The sequence below is a fragment of the Lissotriton vulgaris genome, chromosome 1_1 (genome assembly GCF_964263255.1).
Source record: "Lissotriton vulgaris chromosome 1_1, aLisVul1.2, whole genome shotgun sequence".
In the NCBI taxonomy this organism is placed as follows: Eukaryota; Metazoa; Chordata; class Amphibia; order Caudata; family Salamandridae; genus Lissotriton; species Lissotriton vulgaris.
The window spans coordinates 604,828,535-604,847,908 of record NC_141685.1 but is presented as its reverse complement, the minus strand read 5'-3'; the positions used below and the strand labels follow the sequence as shown (position 1 = coordinate 604,847,908).

Sequence of the window (19,374 nt, the reverse complement as noted above, 5' to 3'; positions counted from 1 at the left end):
CTGTATGTTTTCGGGGTTGTCAAAGATGTCACCTAGACCTAATTTATGGAGCATTTCATTGACATAAGAAAACCAGGGGATCTGTTTCATATTTGCCAGTCTTAAACAGTCCCGGAGGATATCTCTAGAAAGCTGTAAGTCCTCTGATAGCCATATTTTGCCCCATAATAATAAAGGGGAAAGGCGAATGGTGTCACTCACGTAACTCAGGCTTATCTCATCGTGGGCAAACTCCTCTCACTTTGAAGTCAGTGAAAGAAAAGTAAACACCAATCCCATGTTAAAACAGGAAGCTGCAGCTTGTCAGAAGACCTCTATCGTTCAAACACCGCAAATGTGACTAGATAAACAGATAATTTAAAGGCATCTTCATTTATTGCTTCGAGTTTTCTGATCAACCAAAAATCAGGAAAATAACCCACAGTTTTGGAAACACTGGTCTATAGAAGTCTAATGTAATCTGTGAAATTTGATGCATTTACTTTTTAACTTCAGTGTTGTTTCTGGAACTACTGGCATACCTCATACGAATTTCCTTCAGGGGAGGCCTGAATCCCTCTGCCATGCTGCTAAGGCAATGTAGAGAATTCCTCTCAGAAACCTGCTCTAACTTTCTAGACACTGAATTGTTTATGTGTGTGGGAGCTCCAAAACAACGCATATCAACACTGACTCTACGCCACTCAGGCCTCTGCTCTGAGTAATCAATCCAATACATTGCCGCCATCTTGAGTGTAAGCACCTATGTCTAGCGATTTATTTTTTAAAACATTGCACAAATTATTATCACACCCAGAAATTACATATTTTAGCCTGTATCCCAACTTCTGGTCCAGTATTGTGGTATTTACTGTAGTGCAGAGAAAATATTTGTTTTTGAATTTAAAAAGGTAATGCAGCATTTCAGTATCCCATGTAACTCCCACTTCCTGAGAGGAATCTGTGTGTAACTTTCCATTGTGTGTTGCCATGGGTGTTCCTATAGTTTATAAACAAGAGATTGGTATAACTAGGATACATTCTAGACCACAAATACCGTGGACATGTTAGTATAAACCTGATCACATCCACGTCCAAGTTCATATCATTTTTCCTATCCAAAAGGCCACGCTAAGGAATGTTTATGCTAGAAAGGAGCGAATTTGGTTGTCCTCAAAGACTGTAACATCAAAATCTATTCAAAATCGATTTAAATTATTCTACTGAAAAAATCTCTGGAGTAAATATCCGTCTTATGGATGGCCCAACAGATAGAGCACCCTGCGCAGATTGCAGGGCACTGTCTAATCACCTCTTTTCAAACTTACATTTTTAGGCATTCTAGATGTAGTTCCTATGGTCTAGATAGACCATTATTTTATTTTCAATTGTGCCTAAATAAGACATTAGCCAAAACCAAATTACATAAAGTAGAGTGCCAAAGCGGTGCTTTCATATGTAACAAGAGAAACAATTCATGCCAAATTAACTGAAGTGTCCCCACTTGATATATAATATACTACTTTATTTCTGCTTGTGAAAACTATAAAAATAGTACAAGCATAAATTAAATCAGGTGTTGAAGAAAACAATACTGGTCACAATTTAGAGAGCAACGACGATTTTTACAAAGGATCTGAAATATGGCCATAACAGAGCATAATATAAAATGACAGTGCCTCATTACCCCCATTGAAGACTGGTCCTAATCCAGGTAAATTTAAGCAAAGTGCGCGGCCATCTAGCTTTAGCCAAGGCGAGTTCCATCTCATATATCTGTCTGAGTAAAACCCAGAGCTCATTAACACTAGGACTGGCATTATCAATCCTGACTCTAGCTACACAGAGCCGAGCACATGATATAATAATAGTCGCCAACAAGTTAACATAGCTAGCTGCCTCACTTTTATCCCCAAAAGTATTTCTTTCTCCGTAAATTGAAAATTTGGGCTAAGGAGTTAACTAAGAATACTGGACACCCCACTCCAAAACCTATTTATGCTTTGGCAGTCAACAAACATATGCCTGAGGACTGCAGCATACACTTGACACTTCGACAGAATGACTTTATAGAAGATAGAGAGGCCCACTTAGATATAATCTCTGGTGTAAAATACAGCATGTATACTACCCCGTGTTGCTGCAACTTTAGATTAACCGATGTTACGCCTCGTTCTAATACGCCCACAGATTCCTGTATTTCTTCTGCCATTATTTCAGCTCTGATGGCCTAACTCAATTTAGCCGTGATCTGTAAGCTATTGTCACTGGCCAGAAATTGCTGATAGGCTAGACCAATAGCCCCTCGGCCAGAGTACGTATATATGCAGAACAATATACCCAATGAGTTCGGCATTGATAATACCCTTTTGCCTCGTATGAAAAAGTCCCTAACCTGTAAATACTTAAAAAACGTATTTTGCAAAAGGCCAAACTCGTCTGTAAGCGCAACAAACAAGAGGAACCCTCGTCCATCATATAGTTGACCTAGTCAGGTAATGCCCTTGCATTGGCAATCTTTCCCATTAAGATCCTGAAATATATTGGGCAGCATAGGATTACCCCATAACACCGTGTATTGATGCAGCACAGGAAGCGAATATTGCTTACTGATATCTTACTGATCTTACCATATGTGCCTTTCTATCAAGTGTTTCTAAATTTAAATAATAATTTAAGGCAGATAAGGCTCTAGAATGAATCGTGAGAAATTCTCAATATGTATCATGTTCCATAGAATGACTGGGCTGTCATTTAGTCACTGAAGGTGGCTCAGAAACTAGGACAGAGAGCAAATGGGTCACACAAAAATTGTTACTGGAAATTAAACTTCTTTTGACTCTCTAGTGGGCATCTGTCTCCAGCTCTCTGCCCAAGTCTTTGCATTATTGGGTTTTCTCAGAGCAAGAAAGACAAGGTGCACCAATGCAACTGTCTGTTTTGGACCCAATTAAAGGTAGAGGGCGGCCCAACCAGATTTCTTCACCTAAGAAGCCCCTATGTCTCAGCCGGGTGGTCATGTAAGTTGCAGCAGGGAGGTACATGCGAAGGAAACTGCAACAGATTACCAAGATTGCACCAGCTGCTGAACATTACGCAGATTTGGGAATAAAGAGGCAAAACAGACACCCTCTCTGTTTAGATGCTGAAAACCACTATACTAACATCATAAAGTATAAATACATTCCAGTGACATCATTTCGGTCCCCTAACCAATGAAGAATGTCCCACTCACCCTTATTATTCATGTTGCTTTTGAGCTTGTATTTATTTCGATGAGATAAAGAAAGGAAAGAGAAATGTTACAGATTGGCATGGAACAGTTCTAGACACAATTCTTTGCGTAGAACGTGATGACACCCAGATCATTTGCCTCATGAGCAACACCACAGCTCTAGAGGGGCCTTTGTCTGAATATTTTTATATAGAAACATATTGATTTGAATCTGTACATCATGATCAATATTCTTAATATTTATACCTTCATAAACAGGTGAAATTAATCATTATCAGCTGGGAACTTTCAGCTTCTTCCGTTGGATATCAGTCATTACTACAAAGACATCTATTTCAACTAATTCATTTATGGACTAAAGTTTGACAAAATGAATGAGAATGTACTATAAGAGGGCACTGAGAAGCATACAATAACCCAGAATAGACTTGTTACCCTTTGAAATACACCAGGGTTTCTTTGTGCATCAAAGTGTACCATTAAGCCTTTATAATATCTGGCACTAGGCCCTGGTTCATAGGATTGCATTTTGAAATGCTCAAATGTATTGAGATAGAGAAATACAAGGTGGGTTACATACCTTCCCACCTTCTTTCGTTAATAAACTTTTCCCAAAATCGCTCTTGTTAAAAAAACTAAAAAGGTGGCACCATTTCTTTTTAGAAGGATAACAAGAGGGATGAAATATATGTAGGGCCATATGTATGAACACATTTTCCCATTGACACAGAATGGGTGAAACCCTTTGATGCACCTGGCCCTTGGATTTTTATAAATTTGCAATAATATGTAATACCACAATATTCCTTTTTTGAGTTAGATAGCTTTCAGGAACGTCAAACGTTTAATTGGAACATACTTTGGAAATTATTGAAATCTCCGAAACAGTCACAAACTTCCAGATTGATGAGCAGAAAATATGAAAAGTCTGATGGCTACTGTAGCAAATGCAAAATCTCCTTTGACAATTACCATGAAAGTATGTTTACAAAGGATGAAGGACCAGTGAACATCACATCTATATAATGAAATAACATGTGATCGCATTTATAATCTCCAAAAGAATATACTGAACTGCGGGGTACTCATATTTGTTAGTGGCATTTCAAGTTGTGAGAAAAAGTATGCCGTAGTTCCACCAAAATAAGCGTGGATATGATTCTTATTTTAATTATAATTAGAATTCACTGAAACATGTATTGGTGTCCATAAAGACGTTGAAATCATAGAACATAGAATATATACTTGCTCTGCTAACTTGGTATGGATCTACCAGTACATTTATTGTAAATGCTCAAGTGCTAACTGTAGGAAAGTGGGTTTCTGTTGCAGTACACCCCCCCCACTCTTTGCCAAATTTCTGATGCTCTTAGACTGACTTTGCCTCGAGTCTCTGCCAATCAGGTCCCGAGTGCCTATGTTCTTTCCCAAAACTATACTGTTGTTTCCACAATTGGCACGCTTCTGGCCCAACTATAAGTCCTTTGTAAAAGGTACCACACATACTAAGGGCCTTATGACCAGAGAGGGTCTCTAAGGACTGCAGCATGTATTGCTCCACCCTCAGCGACCCCTCACCAAACACATCCACACTATCAATGCAGACTGTGTGTTTTGGTGTAGAAAAAACATAAGAGTTGTCAAGAGTCAACATGGCACACATCCCTGTGCAGTAAATTCACAAAAAAAAGAGGGGCCCCACTCTCTAAAGGGACAGGACAATGAGTCAACAACAATTTCCTTTTGGGTTGTTTGTTAGCATACCACAAATTCTAACACATCATTTACAGCACTAATCAATCAAAAATCAACAGTGAGTTTCATGAACACTGTAGCTAATATAAAAGTTTTGTATTCATTAAAAATATTTAGGTTAAAAAAGATCATAAACAATCAACAAAGTAACAATTTGAAAAAAATTGCACAATTAATAAAAGAATTACAACATTTGATTGATTAGTGGTGTAAAGGATGTGTTTGAATGTGCGATATGCTAACAAACAGCCCAAAGGGAAATTGTTGCTGACTTAGACACATCCCTGTGCGCCATGCTCACAACCACCCTCTAGCAGGCCTCACAGCCCCTAGGCAGGATGCACTATATCACAGGTGAGAGCATAGTTGCATTAGCAATATGTCCCTTCATATAGCTATATTGAGTACATGGCTGGGAGTTTGTCATTACAAACCCCACAGCTCCATGATGGCTTTACTGAATACTGGGAAGTTTGGTATCACATTTTTCAGCACAATAAACCCACACTGATACCAGTGTTGTATTGTTAGTAACATGCACTCAGAGGGTGTCTTAGAGATGTCCCTTGCAAAACGACCAACTCCTTCTTGTCCAGCTGACTAGTCTGCACCAGATGCCACACACAGACATGTTTCTGACCCCCTGAGGTGGGAGCCCTTGTGCTCTTGTGGGTCTGGGACAAAGGCTGCTAAGGGTGGTAGCGCATCACAGCCACCCTCAAGCAGGCACAGTATTCAGGGCGGTGATCCTCAAATGCTTCCTGCCCTTTGATATGCTAGCCAGGGCCTCTCCAGCTAGTGGAGATGCCCATACTAATGCATCTACCTGTTTCCTCCCATAGGATTGTATTACGTTTTCTCCTATTGCATTCTACTGTCTATCTTTTACAACTGCTAAGTAAGCTAAATTATTTCTATTACTGTAAAGCATATGTACTGCATTGCCAAACAATCCCTACTGCATTCTGAAAAGTATTCACACTCTTAAAAACTGTTACTTACCTGCAACTGAGTTCCTCATGGTTCTAAAATAAACTGACAAAGTAATAGTTTTATACAAATGAATTAGTCTTGGATTCAGTCTTAAAGTGTGTGTAAAATAATGTATCGACTGAGTGTGTACAACAAATGCTTAACACAGCCCGTTGATAAGCCTAACTGCTCCACCACACTACCACAAATAGACCTTTTATTATTTTCGACCTAAGCCTCTGTAAGCCTCTGGGGAGCCACTGGGCTCTGTGCACTCTCTACCTTACTTTAGTATAATATATACAGAGCCACATTCCTACACCAATTTATTGTGGAAACTAATTATTAATAGGATGATATTGTTTGCAGGTCTTACAATTTCATGAAACCCATACTTTATCATTCTTAATTATGCTAAAAAAAAGATTCTACTAAACAAAGTAAACTATAAATTAGAAAATGAGCATATACTAGGTCTCAAATAGTTATTTGGGTCTAGAAAGAGAACAAAAACTCTCAGATTTCACACCAGTTGCTGTATTGCATTTTCAACTGGAGTAAGTCAGTTGTTGCTTAGTAGCTTCTCAGGTTCAAGGCAGAGGAGATAGTTTCCACACACCATTTCCTCACACTGTGTGAGCAGCTAACATTGCAGATTTAAGACTGCAAATATCAATGTAAAAAACCCTGCATCACGGTCCACCGCTTGGACAATATGCTGTTTTGTCATCCCGGGACACTTGCTTTGTCAGAAGATAAAACAGAATTCCAGGCATGAATTTGGCAAGGCTGTTAAACATATGTACATTAAAGTAATGGGGTGACCCAAAAAGGTACTGGACCTGGGTTTTTTACGATACAGAAAAATGGTCCAAGACCTCTATATTTTGCAATGCCTGAATTAATCAATAACTTTTTTAGTTCAACAAACTCAGAAGCTTGCCACTACGGATCAGCTCTAATCAATAAATGTATCTCATTCTACAAAACACATGAAATTCAAAAAAAGCAGCAGAAAAAAACAATATCCAACCCAGAGTAATATTTAATATCTCAAGGTCAGCAAGTTAATCATTTCGAACATTATTTTGGTTAATAAAAATGGCTGTCCATTCTATTCTCGACTGCAAGAGTCAGTATCCGATGGGTATCTATGCACCTCAATCGGATTTGGATAATCGTAGTCAGCCACTTTAACGCTTTGTCTTATTGTGATGGGCAGACCACACAAATACCACTTTCCCCCTAGATATACGGGCCGCTGGAGGCAGAGCAGGAAACAGAGAGCTGTAGAAAGTTAAGAGTGCCCCCTCCCCCCCCCCCCCCGGCACAGTTTATATATCTATTCATAAAAACAGATGTGACCCTTACTGGTGGGTTGTGTTCTTCTCTGCTTTTTTTTTAACAATTTCTTGGAATAAAATCAAGGTGCCCACATAGGTAACACAGCATTTTGAACAGGATGTGTTTTTGAACATTGAGGTGTTTGGATAAGAAATTTTCAAAAGCAGAAAGGCCCAGCAAGCAGAATGCCCCGTTTTTATTGTCCTCCAGCTTCTGATCCTCTCTGGTGCAGCGGGGCTCATCTATCATCTCCATCCTCTTTTGTCCTGGTTACTGGTGATGGACTGGCTGGACCACAATGAAAGTATGGCAGAAATATGTGCAGGACAGCTAATTTGTCAATAAAGTGGGCGGGAATGGCAGTCTTATACAGTAAGTAATCTCAAAGTGTCACCACAGGACCTATCGCACTGAACTTATTGACACCTCAAAACTTGTACAAATGCCACTTTGCAATATTTTTTTTAACCCTACGCCTACAAGTGTCTTTGAAAGGTAATCAGTCTGAGTTGAACTTCCAATCTTTTAAAGTGGGAATTGAAAACCTTTTTCAAAAATAGAGCTCTCCCAGCATCATTCACAAAAGGATTACAAAACAATAAATATTATTTATATGTATAGACGTCTTTATTTAATTCTTCCCTGCGTTGAACAGCCCCATTGTTATGCAACAGAAGATGTCAAAAATAGTAACACTAACTTTTTCTCTATATTGTGTTTAGTGGCTTGATCTTGCAGCTTCCAAGCACCAGACAGGGTCGTTCTGGAACAAAAAAATGGGCCCTGGCACTAAAATAGAATTAGCACCAATTAGCAAACCAGTTAGCTAAAAACAGTGGCCCACGTTGGCAAATCAGTTCAGTTTTGAACTTGTAACAAAGTGCTGTGTGGGGAATTTGGAAGGTAGAGGGGACTGCTCATTTTGTTTACTGCAGGCAATGTTTGTGCTAATATCAGGGAAATCAACAATAATAACAACTGGTTCATCTGGCCATAAAACTGGTCCATAATCTGCTACAAAACCGACCCACCCACTGATCTGTCAGAACATTCTTTCAGGCACTGCCTCATCGCCCTAAAGCCCATTACGTTAACAGATACTGCAAGGGCTACTAGAATTATGTAAATTCTGCGACACAGCATTTTCAGCATAAATATAGTTTTGTCGCGTTTAACACATAATCCACCTTTTCCATAAATTGCAGATTTGAGTAAAAAATTGTTTCTAGCTTGAATAGTCTGAAAACTACTAAAACACAGTCACACATTGGGAGTGATTGGTCCTTAGCTGTGCAGTGGCAGATCACCCTTCTGTTTGAGATTGCTGTATTTAGGAGTTAAAATGATGCTATTGAGTTAAACCATTTTCCCAGACAGTGTTAATATGTGGAAATGAGAAAACAATGCAATAATGATGCCACAAAAATGTTGCACAGTTTTCCTTTACTTGACCTGTAATTTAGTCAACTCTTGCACACAATTCGGTACTTCCCAGTCATATAATTCTATTGGCCATGAATATTACTTCTACCCAGACCCTCCAGGATTTGGCAATCTAGTGATTTGTAAAAAGATCATACAATTAGCAGTTTTGCAAAACGCTGGCCCTTTTTACAAAATTGCCTGCTAAATTCTAAGCATGCAACCCCTCCTCTCATTAGCCCACTATTGACAACTGAGCTGAATAAGGGTCAGCATGTAGGTAAGTTATTTATTTTTTTGCTTACCTGCCTGCTGTTGCGTCGCATCCGCCTGTAGCCACTGTGCTGCCTTGCTGTTTCTGGTGGCCAGAAAGACAGGACGACAGTCAGGGGCATTGCTTGGTCATTATGACTGGGGTGGGGGGTGAGCATCAGATTTTCCGACAATGCCACTGGGATATTATGTTAATCATCATATGAGAAGCAGCCTATGAGGGGGGCTTAAGGGCCAGTGGAAAGGGAAGGAGAGCTGGTTATGAGGGGTACTATGAACACAGTATTTTTTAAATTAACCTTGCTTTAAGTCCTTCAAAACAGAGACAAGAGTGTGTGCGTGTGTGTGTGGGTGGGTGTTTTGGGCTAGGGGACTATTTAAAAATCCTAGGTGAAATCTGACTGACACCTTATTATAGACGACTGAAAACAGTAGAGAAGAGAGGATACAGAAGAGAAGAAAGAAGAAGACAGAAGAAGGAAAAGAGAAAACTGCTGCTGCTCGGACTGATATAAATGGACTTAGCCACTGTTTCACTGTTGTTCTTGGCAGTAGAACTTCAATAATGTGAACCTCTTCAACTTCAAGTTGAATCTTGATAATGTTAATACCTGCCACACTCATTCTTCGTCCAGCTGCTAAACCATGTAGAGGAAAAAATCCAGTTTGAAATGCGAACCTCTGCAGTTTTCTCATGGTTTAGGGATCAATGCGGCATATGTATGAACAAACTGTTTTGCGAGTCCTTAATAGAGATTTTTAGCTAATAGTTTAGAGCGACAGTATCTTTAATAGAAGTGGTGAACCATAAACCAAGATATTTAATCTTATTTGGATTCCAATGAAAAGATGAGACAGATAAATTAGTGTGAAAGAATACATTATTTAAAAGAAGGATGTTGCATTTATCAGCATTTAACTTATAACCAGAGACAAGGGCAAAATCATCTACTTCCGCAAAGAAAGATGGTAAAGAAGTTTAAGGATTAGAGATGAATAATAAAATGTCATCTGCATACACTGAGAGATTTAACGATTTGTCACCATATGGGAATCCTGTAATAGTTTTATTTAATCTAATTTTAATTAAGAAAGGCTCCAGGACAAGAATAAATAATAACAGAGAATGGGGACAACCTTGACAGACTCCTCTATGCAACGGAAAAGAAGGCGATACAAGACCATTGGCTAGAATAAAAGATTTGGGAGATGAATATAATAAAGAAACATAATGGGGGTTGGGAGCACACTGCCTCACAGTCCCAGCACAGTTGCTCTATAAAACTGCTGCTTTCTACTGATGAAGGGCTCAACCCAGAAACACGTGTCTAAAGATATACAGCAATGTCTGCACCCACTTTGGTGAAAAACTCCAGCTAATTTTGAAGTAAATTTGAACTGTGTACTGCATTTACCAGGATGCAAAGGGGCGAACTGTGCTGGGACTGTGAGGCAGTGTGCTCCCAACCCCCATTCCATAATTAATGAATTTTGGGCCAAAACCAAAGCATGCAAGCATTGATAAAATAAAAGGCCAAATGTCTCTATCAAAGCCTTTTCGGCATCAAATGAAATTGCTGCTAATGAATGCTTGTATGATTTGGATCCGCCCAAAACATCTAAAAACAATCGGGTGTTATCAGATAAATGTTTTCCTTTAATGAAACCGCATTGTTCCTTCCTAATCAAATGGGGTAAAAGGGAGTCTAAATGAAGGGTAAGTATTTTTGAGAACGTTTTATAATCTAAATTGATTAGAGAGATGGGTCTACATTTTTTGCATAAAATATGATCTTTGTTTTCTCTAGGGAGGAGACATATTAAGGCCTCTTGAAAGGATCCCTCCGATTTCTGGTTAGATATAAAATATTGGAATAATTGATATAATTTAGGAAGGAGTATCTGAGAGAAATGGGAATAGAATGGGAATAGAATTCAATTGTAAACCCATCAGGTCCTTTTTGATAGAATGATTAGCTTTCAAAATGTCTTTAGATTGAATATCGTCTTCTAAAGAACAAAAGTCTACTTCAGGAGATGAAGGAGGGGTGATAGAGGATAAATAATGAGAGATATTTTCTTGGGGAGACGGAGATTCAGGAGTATAAAGGAATTTATAAAATGTGGTACATTCTAAAAGAATACATTTGTTTTTATAAACTCTAGTGTTAGCCAAAGTTAGGATTGATTCAACTTTAGTTCATTCTTTCTCAATCTTAAAATAGTTATTATTTTGGGCATCACAATATTTAGCACTAGATTTAAGCAAAATCAGATTGGCAGATTCGGTTGAAAGTGTATTAAACGAAAATTTGACTGTAAGAAGTGCATCCAAATCAGACTGGGATTTAGTAGAGTGAAAGGAATATTCTAACCGTTTAATCTGTGAAATGAGTATTTGTCATTTTTTGAAGAGGATTTACGTTTCTGAGCAACAAAGGAAATAATGAAATCTCTAGAAGCAGCGTTAAAGGTATCCCAAAGTGGTATAGGGGAGGTGTGTGGAGATTCATTTTCTAGAAAAAATGGATTTGAAGAATGTTGAAAGGCTGGGGTAAACGAGGGGTCTAATAGGAGAGAATTATTAAATCTCCAATGTTTACTTCCCACTATAGGAGGAAGTAGATCTAAAGTAATAGAAATAGGAGCATTGTCTGAAATTAAAATGGAACCTATTTCGGATTGTGAAATATGTTGTGTAAGGGCCTTAGAAGTAAATAAGTAATCTATGCGGGATTGGGAGGAATGAACAGGAGAAAAAAAAGTGTATTCTTGAAGGGTAGGGTGGCATAGTCTCCAGACATCAACAAGGGAGCGTTGGGCAATAGTAGATGTGAATTGAGAATGAAAAGTAGAGGGGATAAATCTAGATTGTTATCGTCTATCAATGAAGGGGTCAATATTCATGTTTCAATCGCCACCAAATATCAAATAATCATCGCTGTAGGTCATTAATTTAGATACAATTTGGGGCTGTTAGTGGGTGCATACAAATTAAAAATAGTCAAAGGAATTTTGTTAAATAACAAAGAAACTGAGACCCATCTGCCTTCGTATCTGTTTCTTGAGCAACAACATGAATATATAAACCTTTATGACAGAGAATAGCTACCCCATTACATTTCCCCAAACCAGGAGAGGCAAAAACATGGCCCACCCACGGTCGTTGAAGTTTAGAAATCTCTTTTTGAATTATATGAATCTCTTGCAATAAAACAATATCACATTTCAAGCTAGCAATATGTGATAAAACCCTTTGACGTTTTATAGGTGAACCCAAACCTTTAACATTCCAAGATAAAATATTTAACGGCATCTTAATTTTCTAACAACTATTCACAAATTACAGTAGTGTAATAAAAATAATTACTAAGAAAGAATTACCAAGAAAAGAATAGAGTAGATGAGTATGAAACAAAGAGGAACATACTTCCAAAAACTCATGCAATAATTAATGAGAGAAGGAAGATAGAAAGGCTGGAGAGAGGAAAAGAAAGAAGAGAATGGAAAAGAAGAGAAATAGAGAATATAAAGAAATAGATAGAGAAAAGGATCAAGAAATAAAAATATAGTCAATTTAAGAGACCAAAAAAGGAGAAAGAAGAGAGAAGATAGAGAAAAAGCAAAAGTACATACCACAAACATACATTGAAAACAGGAGTGGTGGAGTCACATAAGGAAGACAACCCAACCAATCGGAAAACTCCAGGACGAGGACGGGCAAGGGAGGAGGGCATCCAGATTGAGTGACAGTCACAAATCAGGGGATCACGAAAAACCATAAGGGGTCCGAACTTTCAAGACCCTTCACAAGGCCATAGATGCGTAGGTTGTTGCATCTATTTCTATTTTCCACATTTTCCACTTGTTGTTTTAGATGGGAAATTTCCTCATGCATAGAAGGTATTTGGTTGGCAACAACTTGAACAGAGTGAATTCGATTATCCACATGAGTAACTTTTTGATTGGCATGGTACCAATTGTCATCAAGACTTTGTAGGCGAACATTTGTTTCCATCATGTACGGTTTGAGAGCATGAATTTCATCGAGAAGTAACTCCATAGATATGGATGTTGGAGTACTGGTAGGAGAAGGCAGATCTTTTTTGACACATTTACCTGTTGCTGAAGCCAATACAGAGGGTAATTTAGAGACTGGTTTAGGTGTAATTCGGTTGGAAATGGATGCTGCACCATTTGTGGTGGAGGAAGTGGAACTTGATTCCGTCTCACTCATCCATGTTGTCTTGTAGAATACTGAAAGGATTATAATCCAGCAAGGTAGCAGGATCAGGAGGAGGAGCTCTGCCACATGGAACTCGTGCCTTTGCCATAAACACTATACACCAATAGCTTTAATACCTTTGTGTATGTAGTAAAGGAGATGAAGAAGAAGAAATTCACCTCAAATCAGCCAGTAGAGGTTATGACATTTTGTATTTAAAAAAGGTCAACAAAAAAATGTCATGTAGGTATTCAATTATGGCTTTGAAGTTAACTGGAACTTAAAAGAGGTTGGTTGGTTAGCCATATTGACCAAAAGCAGATAAAATTGTGGTAAAAAGTGCTCCGATCACTAAAAACAGACCTCCGGACGACCCAAGACTTCAATTTGGTGGTCAGGACCTATATGATACACAAGAGTTGAGCATAAACAACATGTATACTATAGATATTCAGTCCAAGAAAGAGGGAAGCATCTTTGTGGACAAAAAAACAGCTTGGTATTTCAAGTTGTCATGCATGGGAGTATATCTGGAGGTCAAAGACACTTTACATCAAGTAAGATAGGTTATGGGACTCAGCATTGCCAACGAAAGTCACCACCACAGAAACAAAAGTTCATAAAACAGCGTTATAAATTGCTCCAGGGTTTCAGGTAGCAGCAATATGACCATAATCTCAAAAACAGTAGAAGGGGGTGAAGGCAGACAAAAACAAATCAAAGCGCTTGCTTTGTTTGATGTTTGATGTTTTGTGGTTTTTATATAGCGCTCTGTCACTCCAGGGAGCATCCTGGCGCTTTGTTGACATGTAGGAGTGTTTAATGCAGAGCAAAAATGGAGCTGTAAAAATGCTCAAAATGGTGGCCGCAAACTGACTGGAAACAAAAAGCCGCAAATAGAAAACAAAACGTTCACCCCAACAAAACGGGAATGTCACCAAAGATAGAAAAGGTCTCCATCTCGATGTGGTGCCAGTTGGGGCTGCAGAGCTCGAGTGGTGCCGCTCCAAAAGGCCCCCTTGCCCGCTCCGCCACGGAGCCTCACAGAAAGGCGTCCATCCCCCTCGGCGCTGAAGCCACGCCCCGGTGTAGCTTACTTGCATAGGTATAATTCCAGTAGAGCTATCATTCATATTTTACGAGAATAAAACAATTATACTTGTTTTTAAGCAAAGGCAAATTATTATACTTTTCTGTATCAGTAGAGACTGTTTTCCCCTAAGTTATCAATCGGTGAACTGTATGGCTTTTTAAGTGCTGAAAATAAATTAGATACTAGGTACAGATTTTTCTTTGGGGTTAGAATATGTCGCCCTGAGAAACAAACATTATTGGCTACATTGGGTAACATGATTAGTATAATCAATCTACGCTGCCTTACTTATCTCTGCTTATACTTTCTTTCAGGGTAATGATGACATTTATATGTGTGTCTTGAACACAACTCAGCAAATTGGAATTCAGCATGCCATCTCCACTGGAAAAACATCTCCCACTATTAGACCGCTGGTATGTGTATTTCTTATGTATTTAGATAACATTTTGTGTATATCATGATGACTGAAGTCCAGAATTCTAGATTCACCACACCATAATTTATTTGAAAAGTATGCCTTTTATAGATTTGAAATAGGTGGGTGCTGACATTATAAATCAATTTTAGTAGTTTCATACTCATTTTCAAAAATATTGTTGTGAGTTCTAAGGTGATTTTACTTTGTGAAACATGCTGATCTTATGTTGTGATATTAGGACCCATGTTTGAGAGAAAAAATGTTTCTCTCATGATTTTCACAAAGAAGTTACAGAAGGTGCTTCAGAACACATTTTCTAAATACCTTCCTCAGCCATGTAAAAAATGAAAGTCTGACATGCTGAGTCAAACATACTTCCAACTGGGGTAGTCTGTCCTGTGACCCCCTCAGTGTTGCTCTGTAGCTTCACCACAGAGCTTAATGAACAGACATAACGCCAACATTATATATTCCTGACAAATTTGAAGCACACCTGAACACTATTTTTCTGAAACCGGTCTTTCATAATGTCATAAAAAGTAAAGGTTAGAGCCCTAGAAAGCTAAAATTAGCACACATATTCTATAAATTCTGATGTATCTTCCTCATCCATGTCAGGAAAAAGTCTGGCATGCTGATTAAACATACACTTCAAACACCAACGGAGTCAATTGACTTTCCGTCGATATACTTAAGCTTCACTACAGTGAAGAAATAGAGTGCAAACGTTCTGTATTAAAGAAAAAAGGTAAGGCACTCCTGAACATCATTTTTTTGTGCAAATAGTGTAATGCAAAATTGTGGAAAATCCAGAAACATAATAAACATTTTTAATAGTCCAAACATTAAAATATGTTGAGATCCACAAAGGGATTATAAACTACTTGTTTGAAATAAAATTGCTTGCTGGTGCAACTCAATAGGCAGACAGCTTCTTTAATATTAATCTCTTATATGACACCAATACAGTTTTTGTAGTTTTAGACCTCTGCCAGAAAAGGCACCAGGCACAAAAATAGCAGTTCCTCCATAATTTATAACCCAATTAACCCTGTGGATAACAGTGGATGGAACAAAAGAACAAGGTTTCTTGAAAGAACTCAATTGTCAGAGGTAAACAATTTGCTCAAAGAAATTGTCAGCTATCCATTCATGTACCTTCAAACAATTAACAGTACATGACATTGTGCTATAAGAAACATGTGGTAGAAAAAGACGGCAAAGCATGTTTGCCACTGCTAGACCTGAAGTGGGTAGAATACATCCAAGAGGGCCGGATCGCTGCCAGATTGTCAGGCTAAATGCAATATAACTATTTTCTTTTTAGAGGAGATGCATGCACTTTGAAATTGGGATTGGATAAGGATTTCCTGGACTCATTTTGGACACCTTTAATCTACACACAATAAACAGTATAAAGAAAAGCCTTTCTTAAATGCATATCACAGCCTTTGTTGTCAGAAATATAGCATAAGAAAGAACCTCAGTGGTCCAATTTTCTTTTTCCAAGTAGGAACAGATTAAGCACCAAATTATCATCCCCAAGTATTGAATATATCAGTAAAGAAAGAAAGAAACACATTCCTCTCACGAACCAATGTATGAAAGGTTACTCTCCAATATCACTGTTAAGTAATCTGGTGGGGCAGCAGGAAAAAGACTATACTTATAACAGTAACAGTCCTATGTGATTTGACCTAAATTCCTACATAGGGAAGGAAATTGTTAATAATATTCATAGATAAATCATGAGAGTAAGAATTATTTTTCATACAAAAAGCTATCCTATTAAGAATATTCTTATCAATAATTCTTGGATGTGTGTGAAGCCAGTGCTTCTCTAATTCGTATTTAACATCTCTTAGAAGGACAATATCTCTAGTTACATTTCATGCTCATAGTGTTAAAATCTAGAAGAATACCAACAGGTGAAGCAGAACTAGAAGATCCCTAGATGTTTTTCGAGGAAATGGAAACAATAGGTGCTTCTGGCAAAATGGGATGATGATGGCTATATTTACATTTTTCTGCGCATTTGAACTGCAAATAGAAATACCATCAATAAAGTGGGAAGTATGAATTCTTTAACATTGCTCCAACTTTGAAAGGGACATATGTTGCCAACATCACAGTGGCTAGCCCCTGTATTTGATGTATCTTTATAGCTGAGGACTGTGTTTGCAGTCAAAGAGGTCAACTTCCAGTAGAGACAATTGATTACATCTTCTCCAGAATACGTTTCCAATTACTATCAATGTCTGGAATTATAATCCACTTTTGTTTTGATTAGAAATTAGATGTATCAAACGGGGTCTGTAATGCCTATCTTTAATCAAATGTCCCAAACATCCCTCAAAAAGTCTGACAGTGTTTTCAATTTTGCCTTTTTCTGTCAAAATTGCAGAAGACAAAAAAGCTCATCCACAGCTCTAGAAAACGTATATTTGTAAATCTTACCCCCTCCTTCACCTACATGACTTACAACTGATTCAATTATCAAGCCAGTACTCCAAAAAGTGGTATTTATGTTCTAAGCTTCCAGTCCATAAAGTCAGCATTACATTTCTTCTTTGGGATTTTCTGACAAAGCAACCAACTGAGACAGCCCTTCTTTTAAAATAACATATTTTTAATGTATGAAATGTATGATGGGCCCTGAAATGAGAGTGGCCGGGGAAAATTAGTTTAATTGATGAAGCTAAGAAGGAAATTACCCTTGCTAAAAGTCTGCGATAGTGGTCTGAAGATCTAATTTTTGAGTGACTTATTAGGATGTGGAAGGGACAAACATGAGTCAGATTGACTGTAGAGGCCTAGAAATTACAACACCCAAGATTAAATAATAAAATATGTGCTGAATTATAATGATTGGAGATGTTATCAATGTTAACACTGTGGTGTGTAATCTGGAGACATCAAAACATCATCCACGTTAATGGCTAGAGAAACATACCTTTATTTGATGATGTGATTTGAATACATGTTTGAGGATCTTTGTGCTAAATGAGAGCCCCAATGAAGCCTCAAGATTTGCCAATTCTGCCATTGCTTTAAATTTTGGGGATACGTCTTAAACTACTGTTCCCTCTGGAGTGCGTGCCTGGCCTGCCAAACTCATTGTCTTGTCTCCCTGCTAAGCGGGCATGAAGCACATTACAAAGGATCCTCCTGCTGATTAGCAGAAGAGCTCTTTCTGTGCTAAATATGAGGGAAAAGGTGAGGTGCAAATAAAAATTCAAAGGCTTCAGCAGTATGAAAAGTGAAACAGGGCGGGGTAGCTGTTTCTCTCTATTTCAAGCAATGAAGAATTCTGACAGGCAATTAAATGTCTTCTCTTACTGTTGTAATATTTGTCTATCATGCTGCAGATGAGACTATAATTCATGAAGTAGAGCTGTATAGCCAAATTAAAATATCTCATTTAATGACAAACACATACATTCCAAACAGTGGCAGGTTTTCGGTTTAAGCATAAACTACATCTTCCACGTTTTTACAGACATTGCTATCATTTTTGCCCAACACATGACTGATAACACCAACATTACATCAAGGAAGTGTGCATGTAAAAAGACTTTGCTCTTTCTAGTCCTTTCTGACTTCAATGGTCTCAGTTTTCAACTACTGTAAATCGCCCTTGATGTGCGAAAGTTCAATTTTCCTTTGACTGCAATCTGGGAGTTGTAGTTCTAGTTCACTTCCGTTGATTCATGTCAGTGGCTCACCTGGAAACAATGACTTGTCCAGGACTAAAGTATTGCATCCTTGGTGATATCACACCCTTGTTATCTCACTCTTTTGAGATGTTTACTTTAGTAAAACACAGTCAGTATATAATGCTTCACTACAGCCATTAGCTGCAGTTCATAATCTTTACAACAAAATTGTATTTGGCTGACACACAAGGCAATTCTGCTTTAGCCAAGCACTTCTATGCATTTTGCTTCTTTTAGCAGTCCTTTGTTTATTTAGAAGCAGTAATCTGTTTGTCACATTTATAACTAAATGCATTTCATGTAATTGCATTGTATTTGTACACTGCCTACCATACTACTTACAAAGCTTAAAACACATTCTCAATTGTTGAGAAATTAGCTACTACCAATGTATAATTTCTAAAGTGCTTTGTGCTTCTGACAAGGTCACCTAAGTTCTTTGATTTTGAATCTGCTTTCTTTGTGCCCTTTGAGTGCATGATTAAAAGCATGTTTGGTGTTGCTTGGTCTGTGTAAGAAAAGAAGTACATGAAGTTCGGCGGCGGGGTAGAATTCTTGCATAGAGTTTTAACAGCATATAATAATGGGTGTGACTGACAGGGTGAGAAATAGAACCTGCTGTACATACATGGGTGTAGCTTGATTTCAATGGCACAGCAAGTACGGAATCAACGTCTGTGCCTACATTTGGCCTCTTAGAGCATAACATCAAACTGACATCAAGTCAATGACCAAGGAGTTGAAATGCTACCCGAGCAATTGCCACTGGCTAAACTTTTTGCAAGCATTATCTGATCACCTTTATGTTTTTGATGGACCACCCTATGTGAAAAAGGGTATGACCAGACATGGGTCCTGTGCTCACTGTGCCACTGGAACCACACTACACCGGACTGACGAGCACCAATTACTGTGAAAACAGGCCTTGGTATGCTTGTG

The 19,374-nt window shown here is 38.2% G+C and overlaps 1 protein-coding gene across 3 annotated transcripts in view; it reads left to right on the top strand.

The window, feature by feature from the left end:
• The window catches only part of LOC147747554 (ferric reductase 1-like), a 335,069-nt gene that overhangs the window by 214,812 nt on the left and 100,883 nt on the right, over positions 1–19,374 (top strand). For all 3 annotated transcript variants that reach the window (XM_086954117.1, XM_086954120.1, XM_086954121.1), the window contains exon 7: positions 14,613–14,714. In XM_086954117.1, the coding sequence (XP_086810243.1) occupies positions 14,613–14,714 (102 nt within the window). The remainder of the gene's footprint in view (positions 1–14,612; positions 14,715–19,374) is intronic.